The 23390-nt window shown below is 44.3% G+C and overlaps 1 protein-coding gene across 35 annotated transcripts in view; it reads right to left on the bottom strand.

Annotated features, from left to right (window-relative positions):
* DENND1B (DENN domain containing 1B) overlaps positions 1–23390 on the bottom strand; it is a 279101-nt gene that overhangs the window by 113994 nt on the left and 141717 nt on the right. For 19 of the 35 annotated variants that reach the window (XR_015143010.1, XR_015143011.1, XM_086343190.1 and 16 more), the window contains 3 exons: positions 21330–21410; positions 14401–14454; positions 10756–10866 (listed from right to left, as the gene is read on the bottom strand). Coding sequence is in view for 30 of the 35 variants with exons in the window: in XM_086343190.1 (XP_086199316.1) it covers positions 10756–10866; positions 14401–14454; positions 21330–21410 (246 nt within the window). In the remaining 5 variants the exon portion in view is untranslated. Of the gene's footprint in view, positions 1–10755; positions 10867–14400; positions 14455–15608; positions 15669–21329; positions 21411–23390 lie in introns of all 35 variants that reach the window. The other 16 variants (XR_015143006.1, XR_015143008.1, XR_015143009.1 and 13 more) reach the window with 1 other exon arrangement.

Raw genomic sequence — 23390 nt, 5'->3', positions numbered from 1 at the left:
TTAAAAGATAATATTGGTATAATCACACTACTAGCATATTAAGGGACATGGTCCAAACAACCAATAAATAAAAGCTAATTGACTGAACCTATTTTCTAAAACTATTAGGCGTCTCTGAAAATCATAACCTACAAACATCTCCTAACCAGGAACAAAACTGATGGTGAACCACCAGCAACGGAAAGACAGACAACCACAGGTGCAGGGCAGCCCCAAAGGGGCTTCTGAATCTTTACAAGTGGAGCAAAACGACTCTAACCATTCGCAAATTACGTATAATTAAATGAGAATGAAACACTACATATATATATATATATCATATGCTGTATTATTTACATTGTATATAATATTCACATACACACTTAAAGTACATATATGTGTATTTGGCATACACCTCAAACACTTTTAAATGTATACACCTATATATAAACATGGGCTTCTCTGGTGGCTCAGACAGTAAAGCATCTGCCTGCAGTGAAGGAGACCACGGTTAAATTGCTGGGAAGATCTTCAGGAAGATCCCCTGAGGAAGCGAATGGCAACCCACTCTAGTATTCTTGTCTGGAGAATTCTATGGACAGAAGAGCCTGGCAGGCTACAGTCTATGGCGTTGCAAAGAGTCAGACACGACTGAGCAACTAAGCACAAATATGTAAACGTGCACATAAGCATCTACGTGCATGTGTGTGTGCGTGTGTGTGTGTGTGTACTCGCACACACACACTCCACAGAGTCACTACTTACTCATAGCAAATGACAGCAGGCTCGGCCCCACTGCGTCAGACACTAAGGAAATACCTGGTGAGCGTCTGTCCTTTATGTGTCAGCCTAAACTTGCCCCTCTTCTTTATCTGCTTTCAAGCAGGCTATGCACACGACAGACGTCCCCTTATGCGCCACGTTTCTAAACCCCAGCCTCACCTGCCTTTCATGGTCGCTGTTCATTCAGGACCTGGCCAACTCTGGTCAAATCACTGTGACTGCCTTTTCACTGGACGCCTGTCAGTCAGTTTCCCTACTCCAGTTTTCTTTTATTAATATAACGCCATCAGAGTTCCCATCCCCAAAACAAAGCTGGTCACAGCATGTCCCCTATTTGCCTCCCCACAGTCTGCTGGATAAAATCCAAACCCCTTAATTTAGCAAAAGAGATCCTTCACAATCTGGCCACTGCCTGTCTGTCCAGCCAGATTTTGTAGCACGACCTCTCTCACACACACACACACACACACACACACACACACACACACGACAAGTAAATATTTCGAAGACAAAACACCAACTTCCTTCCAAGAACCAGGCATGCTACTGGGATCAGCTTTTAACCTACTGCCCTCTCTCCTACCTTTCCCACATCAGAGTCCTATTCACGCTGCCTAGGCCTTGATTGACATGATATAATTTATTATTTACGACTTAGAATCATAAATAACCTTGAAATTCCCAGTACCTGGCAAATTATAATATTTTATCAATACTAAATGAATAAATACCGCTACACTATTGTTTGGAAAACTCGACCAAAGCCAAAAGTCTCCTACAAAACCAAGTTCCTGGTTTTCTTCTCAGGTGGTTAACTTGCTCCCCTCCTCCCATGACACTATTTATCACCACGGTAAATGGCAGGGAGATGACAGGTCTGGGGAAGCTGTGCCTTCAACGCCTGCCCCCTGCCCCAGATTCCCTCTCTGCTCCTGGCCTGTGCCCTGGGCTCTTGGGGCACCTCTGCTGTCCTGGGTGGGGGCAGAGGCCCCTGAGATGCATTACAGGAAGGTGGATAGATGCTGGGCCCTGGGAGGCCTGCTCCCACAGGGCGACACTGCCAGCGGCTCTGGGTGGGCCACTGGACCTGCTTTGGGAGGTTCGGTGGCAGGAGGATTCTAGGGAGGCATCTCCCTGGCAAGCAGCTGGGCCACGCAGTGTCGTCAGTTAAGGACGTTGCACCTCTTCCGTAGAGGAGGAGGTCTGATCAGGCTCAGGGTCACTGGACGAAGGTTTGGGTGAGGACCTGCCACCTCTGCCAGCACGGCCACAACCGGACTCAGAGAAGCACACCCCTGAGGGCATGGCACTGTATACAGCATGCAAATCATCAGGGTTATCTATCTAACTGCAAACTGACGTGGCAGGCTCAGGGCCGTGGACTCGACTCTTCTCACCCACACTTGGAGCCAAGAAGCCACTGGCCTAACTGGAAGGAGGGCGGCACGCTCAAGACCCAGGTATGTCCACCATGGGGGAACAGCACTCTTGAGGAAAGTAGGGGGCAGCTGTGTTTTACATGATGAAGGACACTCTCTGAATCAGAAAACATTTCACGGTGTTGCTTCTCCCAAAGCCAGAAGACATGGGATCACAGGTCAGGGGTGAGGTGGGGTGGCCCCCACGTTACCACACCTAACACCCTACTTGGGCAAGTTCTCCTTCCTGCCCCAGCTGAGCAGAGCTCTTCTGGTTTGCAGATTGGACCTCAACGGGAGACGTCCACCTGAACCAGACAATGAGATGCCACCTGGCCCTCCAGCCCCTTAATGCTGCTGAACCAGCAGGCTAACTGGGACTAAGCTACTGGCTGGAGCGACTGACCTCAATGATCAAGAATAAATGAGTTTGTTTCTACACAACAAGAGGCAGGAGCCTCCCTTGGCACCATAAACATCCAATGAGTGAAGAAAATACCACTTTCCAACAGAAGAAAGCAGTTTGTCCTACTTAGAACTGCATGAAGGCCCAAAGATAACAAACCAAGTTCCTGTACAGACTGAACGATTCAGTATAGTGACAGACACTCATAAAGCTGAAAGGACACAAGATGATGGATAACTTTCCCACCAACGAATTACAATTTGAGCATAGGTTTAAAAAAAAAAATAAAATCTTCTGGTTGAAGACAGCTGAACACAAGTCTTTTTCTAAAGACTGTGTGGAAATTGCCCTACAACTTGTAAACTTCAGAATTTATGAAGAAACCTTTAACATCATCACTGTCATCATTACTATTTATAATTATTATTATTCAAAGAGACAAGTGTCAAAGGAGCAATAAGACACGTTTCTATCCTGATAATTTCCATGTCAGGTGAACACTGCATATTACATTACATAATTAGTGCAAAGGTTATTTTATAAAGTTTTCTGATAGTCACAATTAAAAGATTAAATTACTGCACACACACCACCACAGTTCTGACCCTTTATGTCCTCGTTTCTGTGAAAAACAGCTCTCATCACCTCAAGGCTTGGAAGATGCAAACACAAGCAGTTTTCCCATCTTAGAAGTTAACTTCCCACAGCGTGTCACACAACTGCCCCGACAGTTCTGCTTGCACACTCTAGCCACATCCGCTGGGTAACGCATGCAAACACAGTGCTCTGAAGAAGAGGATCCAGTCAAGCAGCACACCGAGAGGCAGAGCCACTGTCTGCAGGGTCAGCCGACGTGCCTGGGTGCTGGGGGCTTTGGGAAGAAATAAAAACCTAAAAGCTGGTTCCAGAGTACCTTTCCCTGAGAGGTCGGGGTAATACCTGTTAACTGCACCACTCTGCTGTAGCTTTAAAATCGCTAAGGGGGGAAAACACACTTTGATCATCTGGGATGGGGAGGAGACTGGGTACTCTTTATTCTTGCCCCACTGTTCAGTTCTTGGTCTCCAGAAAGGCTCTCTGTACAGCGGGCTTCAGATGAAATGCGGATACAGGTGCAAGGCCGAGTGCAGACGACGGGAAACCCAGATGGAAGGGTTGGACCCCCTCTGGACTCCCCCTCCATCCAACCTGACCTGTGACGTCTACACTTCGCCAGCCGACTTCCCGGGGATCACAGGATGTCCTTCTGCAGAGGCCTTAATGAGAGCAGGGGCGGAAGTTTACAATGAAACGCCTGGGGGCAACCGTAACAAAGGAGGAGAGGACAGTGACTCAGCGCAATTCGCAATTCGGGCACTCAGGGCGCGCTGTGTGCTCCCGGCGGCCCCCCGGCAGCCCCCCAGGACACAGAGCATGCACTCAGGGCTCTGTGACTAATGCGCTCACAGCCCCCGCGAGGGTGCTACCCACCCACTAAACGCTGGTCGGAGTGGGAGCCGACACGCAGACAGCTGCTCGGAAGGGAGCGTCGCTTGTAGCTGCTTCCGCAGGCCACGAGGACACACTCTAGTTAACACATCACTGACAGGATGACGAGAGGGCTGCTGTCAGAGCCGGGCAGCCCGGTGCGGCAGACAGAACGCACAGCCCCAGCTGACTCGTTAGGGGAAGTCTGGGGAGGCACAGTTGCAGAGCACATGACAAGGCTTCATGCCTGGCTGACTTGAGAGCCGATGACACGGCTTTAAACAGCAATCTCTGCCTACCCCCGGTCACAAAACAGCAATAAGTCAGCGGATACACCCTTGTAATGTCATGATTTATTCCTTTGCTTTGAATACAGGAGACTCGGGGCCGAGGCACTCCGCTCGTCTGCTGTTGGCTTGGGGCTTCAACCTCCAGGGTCTGCCCACGGCGTGTACAAAATCAATGTTCTTGTTCAGGGTTGCCAGGAACCCTTCCGTGTGTACAGGATAACGTGCACGTCAGAAGGATGAACACACAACCGATCACGTCCCAATTCATTCAACTCAAAAACACAGAAAAATACAGCAGTGCGTCCTAACCAGATACATCTTAATATAAAGGAGCAAAGACCTGTGAAAAACTATTAAAACGTCACAATATTCTTGATACTTTTGCTGACATATCTCAAGACTAAACTGTTCATTTAAAGTTTATCACTAAAAAGATAATTTACAAAGCATAATTTTAACTACAAACAATACCTGAAGGAAAGGGTCCTCAAACAGCTCATTATCTGCCAGTGGATCACAGTGAAACCCAGCAAGCTACAGAGTCGACAAACATGACTCTAACACAATTAGGACGGTCAACATGTAAATCCAAAGTTCCCAAAACTATAATAAAATTATGTATGTAAAGATAACTTACTTGTGTTCTTCGAGTAATTAACAATCTGGTCATCAATTTAAAAACAACTGAAAATAGGACAAACACAATTTCTTGCATGAAATAACATTATAGTTTTTATAGTATACACAATCCTGTAAGAATGTAAAAAGCTTCATGGAGAGTAGTCTTTTAACCTCAGTTCATTGGTACATTAAACATTCCTCCCTTGGTTGTTTCAGAGATTTCACCAAACTCTTTCTAAAAAATAGCTTATTTCTAATTTATGTTATGATACTACTCTTTGACCTTAAACATTACTGTGTCTGGAATTTATAGCATGTATGTGTATATGTGTGTGTGTGCATGAAATTTGTTAAGCTAGATTCAATGCAGCTTCCTCCATGTAAGAAGGGTGAGGAGATCATGAAACCAAGCTTGAATTATGTTTCTTTTATCAGTCCTCCTGCCCCAGACGGTGAACCAAAGCAAAGCTGTTAACTGAGAGCTGACACCACCACGTTTTTAGGAACTCTCAGAAACAACTGGTATTAAGTTTACCTAGAATATAAGAAACAACTCCCTAATCAGTTCAGTTCAGTCGCTCAGTCGTGTCTGACTCTTTGCAACCTCATGAATTGCAGCACGCCAGGCCTCCCTGTCCACCACCAATTCCTGGGGTTCACTCAAACTCGTGACCATTGAGTCGGTGATGCCATCCAGCCATCTCATCCTCTGTCACCCGTTCTCCTGCCCCCAATCTCTCCCAGCATCAGAGTCTTTTCCAATGAGTCAACTCTTCACATCAGGTGGCCAAAGTATTGGAGTTTCAGCTTTAGCATCAGTCCTTCCAAAGAACACCCAGGGCTGATCTCCTTTAGAATGGACTGGTTGGATCTCCTTGCAGTCCAAGGGACTCTCAAGAGTCTTCTCCAACACCACAGTTCAAAAGCATCAATTCTTTGGCACTCAGCTTTCTTCACAGTCCAACTCTCACATCCATACATGACCACAGGAAAAACCATAGCCTTGACTAGACAGACCTTTATTGGCAAAGTAATGTCTCTGCTTTTGAATATGCTATCTAGATTGGTCGTAATTTTCCTTCCAAGGAGTAAGCGTCTTTTAATTTCATGGCTGCAATCACCATCTGCAGTGATTTTGGAGCCAAAAAAAAAAAACAAAGTCTGACACTGTTTCCACTGTTTCCCCATCTATTTCCCATAAAGTGATGGGACCAGATGCCATGATCTTCGTTTTCTGAATGTTGAGCTTTAAGCCAACTTTTTCACTCTCCTCTTTCACTTTCATCAAAAGGCTTTTTAGTTCCTCTTCACTTTCTGCCATAAGGGTGGTGTCATCTGCATGTCTGAGGTTATTGATGTTTCTCCCGGCAATCTTGATTCCAGCTTGTGCTTCTTCCAGCCCAGTGTTTCTCATGATGTACTCTGCATATAAGTTAAATAAGCAGGGTGACAATATACAGCCTTGATGTACTCCTTTTCCTATTTGGAACCAGTCTGTTGTTCCATGTTCAGTTCTAACTGTTGCTTCCTGACCTGCATATAGGTTTCTCAAGAGGCAGGTCAGGTGGTCTGGTATTCCCATCTCTTTCAGAATTTTCCACAGTTTATTGTGATCCACACAGTCAGAGGCTTTGGCATAGTCAATAAAGCAGAAATAGATGTTTTTCTGGAACTCTCTTGCTTTTTCCATGATCCAGCAGGTGTTGGCAATTTGATCTCTGGTTCCTCTGCCTTTTCTAAAACCAGCTTGAACATCTGGAAATTCAAGGTTCACGTATTGCTGAAGCCTGGCTTGGAGAATTTTGAGCATTACTTTACTAGCGTGTGAGATGAGTGCAATTGTGCTGTAGTTTGAGCATTCTTTAATACCGAGCCTTTATTAAAATAATTTATTTTTTTAATTCAAACGAAGTAAAAGGGTAGGCACGTTAATTTTTGATCTAAACTACAGATCCAGTGTATTATAAATTTATAGCTAATGGTCATTTAATCTTATGCAGACAAAACTCTAAGCACTTCATACATACATATGTGCGTGTACATACATATGTGTATATATGGCACCCCACTCCAGTACTCTTGCCTGGAAAATCCCATGGATGCAGTAGCCTGGTAGGCTGTAGTACATGGGGTCGCTAAAAGTCAGACTCGACTGAGCGACTTCACTTTCACTTTTCACTTTCCTGCATTGGAGAAGGAAATGGCAACCCACTCCAGTGTTCTTGCCTGGAGAGTCCCAGGGACAGGGGAGCCTGGTGGGCTGCCATCTATGGGGTCGCACAGAGTCGGACACAACTGAAGCGACTTAGCAGCAGCAGTAGCATATATATGTGTGTGTGCATGTACACATATCCATAATCTTTAAAGCAACTGTATGAGATTACAACTAGTACTACTCCCAGGTTGAAAGTCAAAAGCTAAGTGAAAGAGGAGTTACCTAGACATTAAGAAGTATTTATAAATTATAGCAGAAAGAAACACTAGTATTACTTACCAAAAAAAATTTTTTTACACAATATTTACATATATGTAGATTCCTTTTTTTAATTGCAGTATAACTGACTTAAAATATTATACTATATTAGTTTCAGGTGTACAATATAGTGATTTGGGATTTTTATACATTACAATGGGCTTCCCAGATGGCTCAGTGGTAAAGAATCCACCTGCCAATGTAGGAGATGCAAGAGATGCAGCTTTGATTCCTGGACAGGAAGGTCTCCTGGAGGAGGAGATAGCAACCCACTCCAGTAATCTTGCCTGGAGAATCCCATGGACAGAGCCAAGCGGTCTACAGTCCAGGGGGTCATGAAGAGTTGGACATGATACTGAGCACTATATGTTACAAAATGATCTGTACTAGTAAGTCTAATTACCATGTGTCACCAAAGTGGTAACATCACTGAGAACATTCCCTCTGCTGTACATCATATTCCTGTGACTCATTCATTTCGTAACTGGAAGTCGGTGCCTCAATCCCCCTCCATCTATTTCACCCACCCTCCTCCCGCCCCCTCACCTCCGACACCACCTGCTTGTTCTCTGTATCCGTGAGTCTGTTTCTGTTTTGTTATGTATGTTTTGTTTTTTAGATTCAACACATAAGTGAGAGCACAGGGTATTTGCCTTTCTCAGTCTAACTTATTTCACTTAGCATCATACCCTCCAGGTCCACCCATATTATTATAAATGGCAAGGTTTTATTCCTTTCTATGGCTGAGAAATATTCCATTGTGTGCACGTATGTGTGTGTGTATACACACACACACACACACACACACCTCACCTTCTTTATTCATTCATCTCTAACTTGCACTTAAGTTGCTTGCTTATCTTGGCTATTGTGAATAATGCCACAATAAACACAGGAGTGCAGGTATCTTTTTGAGTTAGTGTTTCTGTTTTCTTCAGATAAAAGCCCAGGAGCGTCACTGCTGGACTGCATGGAGGTTCTTCTGGTTTTGGTTTTCTGAGGGACCTCCATTCTGTGTCCCATCAGGTGTACTTCTAACATGTTCCTATACAGACCGCGTTCACTCACACAGCTTACTCCGATGCTGTCTTTGGGCCTCTCACGGGAGAGGTCCCACCTCATGGGACAGCCGCTCTGGACCGCCGGGCACATCACTGGAACCTGCTCTCACTTTCCACACACGCACTTTCCTCCCTTACCCTCCAGTTCTCAGCACCACATGACAGAACAGCTATTCATTCACTCGTGTCTCTATCTGCTACATCTGGCGGATTCAAGCTTCAGGAGTGTTTAGGCTTCACTTTGCTTACTGCTGAAGCCTCAGTGCCTAGATCGTGCCAGACACACAGCAGGCATGTAATAAATGTGCTACATGAATTAACCCTGACAAGAATTGGGTTCCTAGATGTTCAAGACACAGTCTTCTTAATCTTCAGGACAATATCCATATAGAAATATTCTTCATAATTTAAAAAAACCCTGACTTTAAAAGAGTGATGAGGACAAGCTGTGTGGTGTGGCCAAAAATAAATAAATGCAGGAAATATCAGGGTAACCAAAAAAAAAAAAGCTAGTTGAAAAAAAAAACTGATAAGGAGGAAGAGACAAAAAGAATAAATAGGAATTTTTTTACCTCAATGGTTAAGTTACAAACAGCAGAAAAGCAAATATATTATAAAAAGCATCAAAATATTCAGACTGAATTTCTTAGTATCACATTAAGTAAATGCAAATAATTATCTGCACCACAGACTGACACTTATTCTCAACAGAACCATAACCTTTCTCCACAGTCCTTCAAATGCACGTCAGGTGTTTCTCAGTACGTATTGAATATATTTTCAACTCTTTTTGAAAAGTGAGCATATCAGTATTGCATTTCAAAATCTCAAAACTGCTTTTTTGACTCTAGAATAACCTAAAATTAGAACCAGGAGACACAGTTTCACATTGCCCATCTCCAGCTGTCTAGGTGGCCTTGAGGTGGCCATTTAACCCTTCTTTGAAAATACCTTTGTCACTGTTCAGTCTCTAAGTCATGACCAACTCTCTGAGACCCCATGGACTGCAGCACACCAGGCTTCCCTGTCCTTCACCATCTCCCAGAGTTTGCTCAGACTCATGTCCATGGAGTCAGTGATGCTAATCTTTCTCATTGTTATATCCTAAATGGGAGAAGGCAATGGCACTCCACTCCAGTCCTCTTGCCTGGAGAATCCAATGGACCGAGGAGCCTGGTGGGCTGCAGTCCATGGGGTCACTAAGAGGCGGACACGACTGAGAGACTTCACTTTCACTTTTTCACTTTACTGCATTGGAGAAGGAAATGGCAACCCACTCCAGTGTTCTTGCCTGGAGAATCCCAGGGACAGGGGGGCCTTGTGGGCTGCCGTCTATGGGGTTGCACAGAGTTGGACACGACTGAAGTGACTTAGCAGCAAATAGGTATCCTAGAGAGATCCTGAAGCTCCTTCTGCTCTAAGACACTAAAACATTATAAAATAAAGGTTTTATTTGTACTACCAGGAAACAGAACATAAAAATAGTATCTTATTTTTATCAGTTAGCTAAATTTGTAAGGAAGGTAATTCATGGGATATTAAATAATGTTTTTTTAATAAATATATATTACCCACAACTGTAATTCCATTTATATTACATTTTTAAGTCAAAAATTTTAATTTTAATGCTTAAAGCAGGAAAAAAGATTAGGAAATCTAGAAAAATACTTTTGAATATTTTTCTAGGACCCAACAAAACTCCTATTCTCCCTGCCTTTTCCGCAGTAATGAAGACCTTCCAAAAGAACATTTCAGTGAGTGACATAAAACCTGTGATTTGAAAAAAAAAAAAAAATGCTATTTTGACTTTTAAGTTATTATCAGTCTGAAGAGCTTCTCCAAATCAGAACTATTATAGCATCCATTCCCCCACCACGACTTGGCAACAAAGATGAATCCACCCATTACCAGGTTAGGGTAGCCGCTATTATCCCAGCCCCTTGATTTCTTTCAAGTAGCTCCAATGGAAAAAGAGCCTCAAGTGAATAATAAAGATCCCATAATAGCTCTTAAGAATTCTTTATATGGTAGAAGGCACTAAAATGAACTCCAGGGAGTGAAAAAGGAAAAAAGAAAAAAAAAAAAAACAACTCTCATCTTCTGATAAGAAATAATTAACTTGACTTAATGCACCCGCAAACGCCTTCCATAAATCAGACCTTTGTGCTCCGCGGCGGACTAAAGCCGAGAGTCAGGAGTATGCAGATGGCGCCTGCGGAGCATGCGCAGAGCATGGGGCTTGGGGGGCGGTACTCACGGTGCTGAGCTTCCCGGACGTGACGATGATGCGCCTCTCGTGCAGCATGCTGGCGAAGAGCTGCAGCATGTTGTTCACGTCCACGGCCACGAAGTACTCCGTGAGGTTCCTCTGCATGGGCAAAGACAACCGCGTGAGGTGCGGGGACAGCGCCAACAGCCACCGCGGGCTACCCGCGTTCGGAGGATGTTAGTAAAAATTACTCATAAGTAAATGCAGTTCTGGTTCCGCCGCCACGCCAAGCATGGAGCCTTCGGTGCTTATTTGAAACACAGCCCTGTTCTGGGAAAGTGTCCTCCGAGGGTGATCAGGGCATCCCCACTCTCTCTCCCCCTCCCCGGCTCCAGACACGCGTACAGGAAGCCAGTTTCCTGGGCCCCTACCCAGCCTGCTGGGAGTGGAGCCTTGGGAATTTCTTTTCTCAACAAGCACTGTGGGTGCTTCTTACAGGCACCCTGAACTCTGAGAACTGCTGCTCCAGAAAGCACATCTGAGTCTCTCCTTGTGTGCCAACCACTCAGCAAGGGATACCATGGGTTGATAGGATAGATTGGGGTCCCCAGACCCCAGTCATCGACCTGTACCAGCCCATGGCCTGCTGGGAGCAGGGTCAGGTTGCAGGAAGTGGGCAGTAGACAGGCAAGGAGAAGCTTCATCTGTATTGACATACGCTCCCCATCGCTGGCATTACCGCCTGAGCTCTGCCTCCTGCCAGACCAGTGGTGGCATCAGATTCTCCTTGGAGCTTGAACCCCTCGGTGAATGGCACGTGGGAGGGGTCTAGGCTCAGTGCTCCTTATGAGAATATAATGCCCGGTGATCTCATTCTGCATTATGGTGAGCTGTGTCATTATCTCATTCATATATTACAACATAGGAATAATAGAAATAAAGTACCCAGTAAATGTAATGCATTTGACTTATCCTGGAACCATCGTCCCCCTCATGTCATTCATGGGAAAACTGGCTTCCACAGAACTGCTCCTTTGTGCCAAAAGGCTGGGCACTGCCGCTCTAGGCTGGGCACTGCCGCAAGGCAACCACAGATGGTGGCATCGCTCAGCCGCTAAGTCCTGTCCGACCCTTTTGTGATTTCACGGACTGCCGCCCACCAGGCTCCTCTGCCCATGGGGTTTCCCGGCAATGAGACGGGCTTATAAAGCAGACCTCTGGGTCTTTATGAAGGAGGGTCTCGTTTATATTCCATGTCGGGCCAGCTTTATACCACTATAACTAAATAAAAGTGTCAGTTTAATTTGATTCCTTGACATAACACTTAAAATTATCTTCCCCACGTAAGAACAAAATTGGGGTAGCCTATATAAACTTTCACTTTAGATCCTCTTCTTATTTTTAATTTTCTGTACTCAAACAAATGCATCAGAAAGCAACATATAAGAGACGACAATAAACTAAAACTGGAGGAGTAGAGGGATCATGACCCAGAAGACCAAAACCTTTAGTTGAGCAAGAAAACACTAAATCCAACTGTTTCTTCCATTTCTGTGAGGTAGAAACTTTCTCAGGAGAAACTGGCAATCATAGCAGGGCATTAGAACCTGTGACCACCACCAAGTGATGCCGAGTTTGGTGGAGAGACTCATTTCCTGTTTTCTCTATTTGAAGCCTACCTCACCTTCTGTTTCCACTGTTGAAAATGCAAAATAGTTTTATGGCATTCAACATTAACACTGTTCCTGTAATCTCAAAGAAAGATAATTTCTAGATGGGGAATTACTTCCCAATGCAAAAGGCTGCCTTATGTATAGGCCCTTGCTTTTCCTTTTCTGTATTTCCCTAAATAGGACTTTTTAGAAATGAAATATCCTAATGGGGGGGAGGACAGTTAGAGAGTTTGGGATGGCCATGTACAGTCTGCTCTATTTAAAACGGGTAACGAACAAGGATCTACCGTACAGCACATGGAACTGTGCTCAGTGTTATATGGCAGCCTGGATGGCAGCGGGGCTTAGGAGAGAATGGATACATGTATACGGATGGTTGAGTCCCTCTGCTGTTCACCTGAAATGATCATAACCTTGTTAATCGATTACACACCAACATAAAATAAAAAGTTAAATTTTTTTCTCAGTTCCAAAAAAAAAGTTTCTATTCTCAGAGGCACTTTTTCCTTAGAATGGTTCTTTAAGACTTTCAAAGTCATAGCCTTTAAAAAAAAAAGAAAAGTGAAGTCTGCTAAATCAAGCTGCTAGCTTTTTATTAATAAATTTAAGAAAGGTACAAAACCTCAACTTGGGGCTGTTAATGCAAGTCAGGGTCCCTCCCTTCTAGCCTCTAGGTGAGGGGCAGGCATGCAGATATCGAGTCAGTCAGCCTCCAGACACCCAAACAGAGGTCCTGCCCACTGGAGAAGGCGATGGCACCCACTCCAGTGCTCCTGCCTAGAAAATCCCATGGACGGAGGAGCCTGCTAGGCTGCAGTCCATGAGGTCGCTAAGAGTCGGGCACGACTGAGCGACTTCACTTTCACTTTTTACTTTCATGCACTGGAGAGGGAAATGACAACCCACTCAAGTACTCTTGCCTGGAGAATCCCAGGGACGGGGGAGCCTCGTGGGCTGCCGTCTATGGGGTTGCACAGAGGCGGACAGCAGCAGCAGCAGCAGCCCACAGAGGACTTGAGGGCCTGGGAGATGACCTCTGAGTCTGACGGTCTACCTCAGGCTGAATGCAATCTTCTCACAGGAGGCCACTGAGCTCATCTCTACTAAAAACCCCACTGACAGCCTTGCTTCCGTCTCAGGAAGTTTACCGCTGTCTTCTTGTGCTTTGTTCACTCACAACTCAGGTGCTTCTGGAAACCAAACACTCAGTAGGTTCATTTTCGGGAGGACAGCAGAGTTTAGTACATATAAAAATAATAAATATTCCTGAGTTGATGTTTCCTTCACTTCTGATAGAATTATTTATAATGGTTCTTTTTATCTTCCCAAAATGAAGCTGGAAAAAAAGAAACTTACAAAAGGAAACATCTCCTTTTCACACAGTATCCAAAAGTGTACCTGTCAATTCCATTCACCCAGGTAAACTTTTCTGCAGAATTTTAATTTGTAATAACCACTAAAACACTGAAAATATTTCTAGCAGGGATACAATCAGGACTCTAAATAAAATGCAAAATGTGGCAATTTTATAATTTCTGGTAGTATCCTTCAGGCCTTACAAAACATATATTATTACTTCAATTAAAAATCAGGATACTGAGTAGAGAACATCTGAGATTTGAACAGAGCTATATACACAAGGAACCTAAAGACGATGGGGACTATTTCTGTGAAAGTATTTCCCACTGCACACGCTCATTTCCCCATAACCAGGAGACATCCACTGAGACACCTCGTCTGCCTGATCCAGGGAGCTCAGAACCCGAGTACAGACTATCCTACTGATCTATCTCAAATGGCAGAAAGAGGTTTCCTCATATAATCTGTCTTTCCTATAATCGATGTAAAGGAGGTAAAGTAGCAGATACACAAAGAAAAAGAGATGACACCATTATTCTTAATTTTTTCATTTTTTTTCTCACAAACAGTTACAATGTATTCTATTTCTCTACCAAGAAATACTTCAACTGTGAGACCAAAATAAAATTCGTATCAGTAGAATAGAAAACAGAAAACTTACATTCTCGGGGATGGTTGGCAGTCCAGTTACATCAGGGGCAATGAAGCAGGAATGCTGGTCAATGGAAATAAATCACATAAGAAAAGGAGAATTAAAATTTGGTAGCATTATGTATAATTTGAGGTTAAATTTTAAAAATATATCAACTAAATTGAGAAATCAAGGACTGATGCCCAGGATTTGTTGAAATTGAGAGACTCTTATAGCAGGTTTACAGGAGATTTAACAATAAGCTGCTCATATGAAAAGTGTTGATTAAAAATATTTCATTTTAAAATTGAAATAATAATCTTAGAAAAAGTGTATTAAGACCAAAAAAGCATATTACTTATAGAAAGATAGATAATTTTAACACATTTCGTTTAAGGAGCCTGAGGAAAGGCTTGTTTACCCAAGAATATATCAAAATGTATTAAGACTGAGTCATCACAAATTTCTTCTGTACATATCAGCCACTGTGTTATTTAGAAAGCAGCAATAAAAATTTTTAATATTTAAAACTTCTTGAAAGGAATTTCTCACCCCAAAACATGACTTTTATATACCCACTGAACAAATGTTAATTAGCTTTTATAATACTCAAAGCAATACAGCAGTTAGTTCACAGACAGAGTCACACAAAAGGCACAGCGTGCACCCTGACGTTTCACAGAACGTTCCCAGATCTTACCACACAGAATCACAGTACAATTCAATCACCAAAATCGTTCTATTTTCTGTTCATATTAATCTCCAAAATTATTTTGCTATCTCACATAAGGACCTAGTTAATATTATCCTATAATTAAAGACTGAAGGGGGGAAATCATCCTACCAAGACTGAGCACCGTCAAACTCATCAAAGCAAGGCTAGTGGGCACAGTCACAAGGTACGACTTACAGGCGGGAAACAAGGTCCCGGAGCCTCGTGACAAACATGAGGCCACGCCCATGCAGCGAGCCCAGCCGACACCACGCCCCTCACAGGAGGGTGAGCCTGGATCTGGTCTCTAGCAGTCACTTTTCTTGGGACAGATATTTACTGGCACTGTATTTCAGTGCTATGCTTTAAAAGATAGTATAAACAGAAAATATAATCTGAATGATTAAGAAGGAAATTTACCACTTCTCAAAGGACTGGGGTGAATGTTAAAGACAGTGATGGAAGTAATTAATTTTGCAGTGATTTTTCCCAATGATTTTCAGAAGCCAATGTCCTTTGAACTCACCCGTGCTAAGGAGGGCTGCTCTTTCAGAACTTGCTCACTGGCAAAAAATATCTCTTGGTTCTTACAATACGCGAGAGAAAAAAAATGAATATTTTACTTTCAAGGGAGAAATTTACACAACAATTTGCTGTGTATTTGAGAAAAACCCATGTAGCCACATTATCTGTTGAAAATACCTGAAGCGTTTTAAATGCTGATTTGCTAGTTTTATGCTAGAAAAATCATGAAGTACTTTCTTCATTCTCAACTAAGAGTATTCTGTGGGTATTTAATGACTCTGAAATATACTTTCAAAACAAGCAGTTGCATTAGATATTACGCTATGCTAAGTCACTTCAGTCGTGTCCGACTCTGTGCGACCCCAGAGACAGCAGCCCACCAGGCTCCCCCACCCCTGGGATTCTCCAGGCAAGAACACTGGAGTGGGTTGCCATTTCCTTCTCCAATGCATTAAAGTGAAAAGAGAAAGTGAAGTTGCTCAGTCGTGTCCGACTCTTAGCGACCCCATGGACTGCAGCCTACCAGGCTCCTCCGTCCATGGGATTTTCCAGGCAAGAGGACTGGAGTGGGGTGCCATTGCCTTCTCCGACATTAGATATTAACATTTCATAAAATCTCTGTGTGACATTCTAATGGACTGTAATGCAAGTCTTGAAAACTCATGTGATGGAACATTCATGAAAATGAAATTATAAGAAAATCACAGTAGTTTCTCAAGATTTGTCATTTTTTTCTAATAGAAAATATGAAAGAAATTTCTTTTCCATTTGTGAAGGAAGAAAAATTCCTAAGGCCATCAATTTTAACCTGACATCACAAAACTTTTTCATCCGAGTTTTGCCAGTCATTAACAGCACAGAACCAGAGATCAAACTGCCAAAATCCGTTGGATCATTGAAAAAGCAAGAGAGATCCAGAAAAACATCTACTTCTGCTTTATTGACGATACCAAAGCCTTTAACTGTGTGGATAACAACAGACTGTGGAAAATTCTTAAAGAGATGTGAATACCAGAACACCTTACCTGCCTCCTGAGAAACCTGTATGCAGGTCAAGAAGCAACAGTTAGAACCGGACATGGAACAACAGACTGGCTCCAAATCGGGAAGGAGTATGTCATGGCTGTATATTGTCACCCTGCTTATTTAACTTATATGCAGAGTACATCATGTGAAATGCTGGGCTGGATGAAACACAAGCTGGAATCAAGATTGCCGGGAAAAATATCAATGACCTCACATGTGCAAATGACACCACCCTTATGGCAGAAAGCGAAGAAGAACAAAAGAGCCTCTTGATGAAAGTGAAAGAGGAGAGTGAAAAAGTTGGCTTAAAACTCAACATTCAGAAAACGAAGATCATGGCATCCGGTCCCATCACTTCATGGCAAATAGATGAAGAAACAATGGAAACAGTGTCAGACTTTATTTTTTTTGGCTCCAAAATCACTGCAGATGGTGACTGCAGCCATGAAATTAAAAGACACTTGCTCCTTGGAAGAAAAGTTATGACCAACCTAGAAAGCATATTGAAAAACAGAGACATTACTTTGCCAACAAAGGTCTGCTAGTCAAAGCTATGTTTTTTTCAGTAGTCATGTATGGATGTGAGTTGGACTATAAAGAAATCTGAGTGCCAAAGAATTGATATTTTTGAACTGTGGTGTTGGAGAAGACTCTTGAGAGTCCCTTGGACTGCAAGGAGATGCAACCAGTCCATTCTGAAGGAGATCAGCCCTGGGATTTCTTTGGAAGGAATGATGCTAAAGCTGAAACTCCAGTACTTTGGCCACCTCATGCAAAGAGTTGACTCACTGGAAAAGACTGATGCTGCAAGGGACTGGGGGCAGGAGGAGAAGAGGACAACAGAGGATGAGATGGCTGGATGGCATCACCGACTCGATGGACATGAGTCTGAGTGAACTCCAGGAGTTGGTGATGGACAGGGAGGCCTGGCATGCTGCAATTCATGGGGTCACAAAGAGTCGGACAAGACTGAGCGACTGAACTGAACTGAACATTAAAATAGCTTTTCATGGTATATCTAAATACCTCAAAAAAGTTAACTTGCTTGCCTCATATCACACGTTTAGTGACTTTTTTTTTTTTAACCAAAATCTTCTAGTCTTTAGGTATTAAGAAGCCTAGACATCTTTGACTTACACTTATCAATAAAGGTGAAGTTCTTCAATGTCCAATATTTCTGATATGTATTTTTATAAGACATTTACTCTTGAACAAATATGATAATCAAACTTAGAGAATACACTTTCATTTCTCGACTCTCTGTAGTAACTGCCTCTACAATCTTAGCACCTACAGTATATTTATTCACTATTTAAAAAAGTGTTAGAATCACATTATAAATACAACTCTGTCGAAGAAAAACACCGATTTTTAGAAAACCGATTCTTTCTTCTTACTCTTGTGTATTTTTGGTTGTTGTTTCTACCTCCTTCCGACTCACCGTGAACCCGCACTCCACTGGCTTCAATGACAACAAATCTGAGCTCCTCCCTGACTGGTCCCCTCTTCCAGCCCGTCCTCCCTCTGCTCTCTGCCCTGCAGCCCCTCCTCCCTGACTGCTCTCCATCCTCCAGCCCCTCTTCCCTCTGCTCTCTGTCCTCCAGCCCCTCCTCCCTGACTGTGCTCTGCCCTCCAGCCCCTCTTCCCTCTGCTCTCTGCCCTGCAGCCCCTCCTCCCTCTACTCTCCACCCTCCAGCCCGTCCTCCCTGACTGCTCTCCATCCTCCAGCCCCTCCTCCCTCTGCTCTCCATCCTCCAGCCCCTCCTCCCTCTACTCTCCGCCCTCCAGCCCCTCCTCCCTGACGGCTCTCCGCCTTCCAGCCCCTCCTCCCTGACGGCTCCCCTCCTCCAGCCCCTCCTCCCTCTGCTCTCCATCCTCCAGCCCCTCCTCCCTCTGCTCTCCATCCTCCAGCCCCTCCTCCCTGACTGTGTTCTGCCCTCCAGCCCCTCTTCCCTCTGCCCTGCAGCCCCTCCTCTCTGACAGCTCTCCGCCTTCCGGCCCCTCCTCCCTGACTGCTGTCCATGTCCTCCTGCCCTTCCTTCCCTGACTGTGCTCTGCCCTCCAGGCCCTCCTCCCTCTACTCTCTGCCTTTCAGCCCCTCCTCCCTGACTGCTCTCAATCCTTCAGCCCCTCTTCCCTCTGCTCTCCATCCTCCAGCCCCTCCTCCCTCTGCTCTCTGCCCTCCAGCCCCTCCTCTCTGACAGCTCTCCGCCTTCCAGCCCCTCCTCCCTGACTGCTGTCCGTGTCCTCCTGCCCTTCCTCCCTGACTGGGCTCTGCCCTCCAGCCCCTCCTTCCTCTACTCTCCACCTTCCAGCCCCTCCTCCCTGACTGCTCTGCGTCCTCCAGCTCCTCCACCCTGATGGCTTTCCATCCTCCTACCCCTCCTCCCTCTGCTCTCCCTCCTCCCTCTGCTCTCCCTCCTCCAGCCCCTCCTCCCTCTGCTCTCCCTCCTCCAGCCCCTCCTCCCTCTGCTCTCCTCTCCACCCCAGGCCCTCGCCGCTGCTCCGTCCTCTCTGCATCTTGGCCTTTAAATCACCCAGGCCTACAACCATGTCTGCAGACAACTCCCAGATAAGGGTGGAAAATCCAGGGTATCCTTCGCTTTCCAGCCCCCGACTGCTGATCATTTCCACTAGGACACTAAGCAACACATGAGGATGCAGAGGGGCAGAGGCCACCCTGTGTTGCTGGGCGAGGAAACCGCTCACAAAGACGGGTCCTGAGCTAGCTCCAGAGTAAAGCTGGGTGGTCCACACAGAGGCATCAGTAAGAGGGGAACGTCGCTCACAAAGATGGGGCCTGAGCTAGCTCCAAAGTGAGGCAGGTGGTCCACACAGAGGCGTCAGTAAGAAGGAAAGGTCACTCACAAAGATGGGTCCTGAGCTAGCTCCAGAGTGAGGCGGGCGGTCCACACCGAGGCCTCAGTAAGAGGGGAAGGTGTGCCACCAGGAAAGCACATCGTCTACTCAAGAAGATGGATGAACACAACACTGTGACCAGAGTAGAGAATCAATTTAGGGGGAGAAAAGTGAGACATGAAAGTGGAAAGCTGGACGGAGGCTAACAAGTGGGTGGTCCTGAAAGGCCAGGAGTCTGGACAAATTCTACAGAAAACAGGGCAACTATTAAAGGTTGTTGTCAGGGCACTTTATAGCTTAATAGTCGCATGCATGCACGCTCAGTCATCGGACTCTTTTGAGACCATATGGACTACAGCCTGCCAGGCTCCTCCGTCCATGGGATTCTCCAGGCAAGAATACTGGAGTGGGTTGCCACGCCCTCCTCCAGGGGATCTTCCCAACCCAGGGATCGAACCCAAGTCTCTGGCATTGCAGGCAGGTTCTTTACCATATGAGCTACCAGGGAAGCCAAGAACACTGGAGTGGGTTGCCATTTCCTCATCCACGGGATCTTCCCGACCTATGGATCAAACCCAGGCCTCCTGGGTCTCCTGCATTGGCGGGCAGGTTCTTTACCTCTGAGCTACTGGGGAAACCCTTATATAGTTGAAGGAAGTTTAATCTGATAGTCTTTTACAGAAAGGACTAGGAGGAGAAACTGTAGACTACTGACTGTTATTAAGTGTTGAGCAGCCAGACGAGGTGCTGACGCTAGAAACAGGAAGAATGAAATCACTGTTATCAAACAACGTGACACGGGGAAATTTAAGCAAGAAGAAAGTTATTACCAGAGAAAGAATATAAAATGGCTAACAGTGTCCTGATCTTGCAAAAAGAACTCCAAAAGACCTATTAACACTATTATAGACATTTCAGACTGCTTTTTCCTTCCATTTCTCCTGCATCATTATATATTTTTTTAATTAGGATATTTTACTATTACTTTGGAAGAAGCAAAATCAACATAGGTAAATTTTAACATTCTATTTGGTATGCCAAATTGATTAAAACATCTGTATTTCGTGGTTGTTAATTCTCAACACTTACAGAGCCTCCCAAAGGACTAGTGTGATTTTTGTTATACACAGCACAGTTTATTAAAAGTTTCAGTAGTAAATAATCTATACCACCAATGCTTACTGCTTCAACAAACTCACTTTTATTCCCAGTGTTTGGTGATTATACTAAAAGATGTATTGAAGAATGGGAAAAAAGGAGATTTTTCACCCAGAATCTTTGTCATCTAGTTGGTTATGAGGTGTACTCTCAACGCTTACTGTGTACTGTTTTCATTTTACGAGGGCCACTGTACACATGGGGCTTCCCTGGTGGATCAGACGGTAAAGAATCTGCCTGCAATGAAGGAGACCCAGGTTCAATCCCTGGGTTGAGAAGATCCCCCGGAGAAGGGCATGGCAACCCACTCCAGTATTCTTGCCTGAAGAATCCCATGGACAGAGGAACCTGGTGGGCTACACTCATTGTTTGGGGCAGGGAGGGGAGTGGGTTTCCTTATTATGGATAGATTCTACCTGAAAACCAATGTTCCTCACAACCAAAATATTCTCACAGATTTGGTTACGTTTGGCATATAATTTTTAAAAAAATCTATGATTTAACAACTACCAAAATATACCTCTAACAAATCATGTTATGATAGTTAAAGCGTATCAGAGAGCCTCAGTATCTCTAGGTGGTAAAGTCAGCACCGGCAGAAAAGTCTCCCCGGGAGGTGACTCGGCGAGGTTTCTACACCACTGTGGCTCAAAGCATCAAATACGGACTCAGGACTCACCACACTCAAGTTGACAGGGGTGTTTGCCTTCGGTACTGGATGGTTATAGAGAGATCTCAGAGTTTCATTCAAATCGTCTTCCTAGAGTTAAAAAAAAAAATAAAAAAAGTGCATTTTATAAATGAAATACAATTAAGTAAAAACAATTAAAACTGCTTGACAAAATCATTCGTTGCGCCCACTCACGTCAGACACGTTTTACATACAGGCGGACCCTGGAGAAACGGCGGGCGCAGCTCTAGACCACGCTAACAAGCGAATATAGCAATAACATGATCTCGTCAAATTTCTGGCTTCCTAGTGCGTATAAAAGTTGTTTACACTACTCTGTAGTCTATTAAATGTACAATACCATCATGTCTTAAAAAAAAAAAGTCATACCTTAAGTTAAAATACTTTATTGCTAAAAAATGCTAACCACCATCTGAGCCTCCAGCGAGTCATAATCTTTTCCCTGGTAGAGGGTCTGGCCTCGATGTGGACGGTGCTGATGGATCAGGGTGATGGATGCTGAAGGCTGGGGTGGCTGTGCCAATGTCTAAAATACGACCACGTGAAGTTTGCGGCATCAACTGACTCTCCCTTTCATGAACCATCTCTCTGCAGACTGCGGCACTGCTGACGGCATTCACCCACAGTAGACCTTCTTTCAAACCTGGAGCTGATCCTCTCAAACCCTGCTGCTGCTTCATCAATGAAGCTCACGCAATGTTCTGGAGCTGATCCTCTCAAACCCTGCTGCTGCTTCATCAATGAAGCTCACGCAATGTTCTGCACCCCTTGTTGTCATTTCAACAGTCTTCACAGCATCCGGATTCCGTCTCAAAAAGCCACTCTCTTTGCTCATCAATAAGAAGCAACTCATCTGTTAGAGTTTTATTATGAGACTGCAGCAACTCAGACACATCTTCATGCTCCACTTCTAGTTCTCTTGCTATTTCTGCCACATCTGCAGTTACTTCCACCAATGAAGTCCCGAATTCTGCCAACTTAAAGTCATCCAACTGGGCTGGAATTAACTTACTTAAGCTCTAGTGTACACTGGTATTTTGACCTTTCCCCATGAATCAAAAACGTTCTTAATGGTATCTAAAATGGTGAATCCTTTCCAGAGGGTTTTCGATTTACTTTGCCCAGATCCATCAGAGGAATCAATACCTGTGGTAGCTGCAGCCTTCAGAAATGTACTTTTTAAATGTGTGGTGTGCGTGCTCAGTCGCTAAGCTGTGCCACACTCTGTGACCCCTTGGACAGGAGCCTACCAGGCTCCTCTGTCCATGGGACTTTCCAGGGAAGAATACTGGAGTGGAAAAAGGAAAAAAAAAAAAAGGATACTGGAGTGGGTTGCTATTTCCTTCTCCAGGGGATGTTCCCATCCCAGGGATCAAATCAGTGTCTCCTGCATCTCCTGCTATTTTTTAAACAATATGATAATATGACTTAATAACTAATAAATATAATAAAGTTTAAATAATTATAAAAAGTCAAAATTACTCCTTGATCAATGGGCTGAAGAATGAATGGTGTGTTAGCAGGCATGAAAGAAAAAAAAAAAAAACAATATTGTCATCCACATCTATCAAAGCTCTTGGGTGAAGTCCAAGTTTGATGCATGAACCAGAGCACTCAAAGCCAGTGTACTGGGACAACCCAGAGGGACGGGATGGGGAGGGAGTTAGAAGCGGGGTTAGGGACCTGGGGACACATGTACACTCATGGCTGATTCATGTCAATGTATGGCAAAAATCACAATACTATAAAGTAATTAGCCCCCAATTAAAATAAATAATTTTTTTAAAAAGCTCTTGGGTGACTAGGTGCATTGTCAATGAACAGTAATATTTTGAAAGGAATTTTTTTTCTGAGCAGTATGTCTTAACACTGGGTTTAAAATATTGAGTAAACTATGCTGTCAACAGATGTGCTGTTAGTCTCTTTGTAGAGCACAGACTGCATAATTCTTAGGAGATCCCAGGATTTTCAGAGGGTAAATGAACACTGGCTTCAACTTCAAGTCACCAGTTGCACCAGTAGCCCCTGACAAGTGAGTCAGCCTGTCCC

Source organism: Bos grunniens, chromosome 16 (genome assembly GCF_055505025.1).
Source record: "Bos grunniens cultivar Pamir isolate PY7600 chromosome 16, Bosgru_T2T1.0, whole genome shotgun sequence".
NCBI classification, from domain to species: Eukaryota; Metazoa; Chordata; class Mammalia; order Artiodactyla; family Bovidae; genus Bos; species Bos grunniens.
The sequence above is the reverse complement of the archived record's forward strand: the minus strand, read 5'-3'. Positions and strand labels throughout refer to the sequence as shown.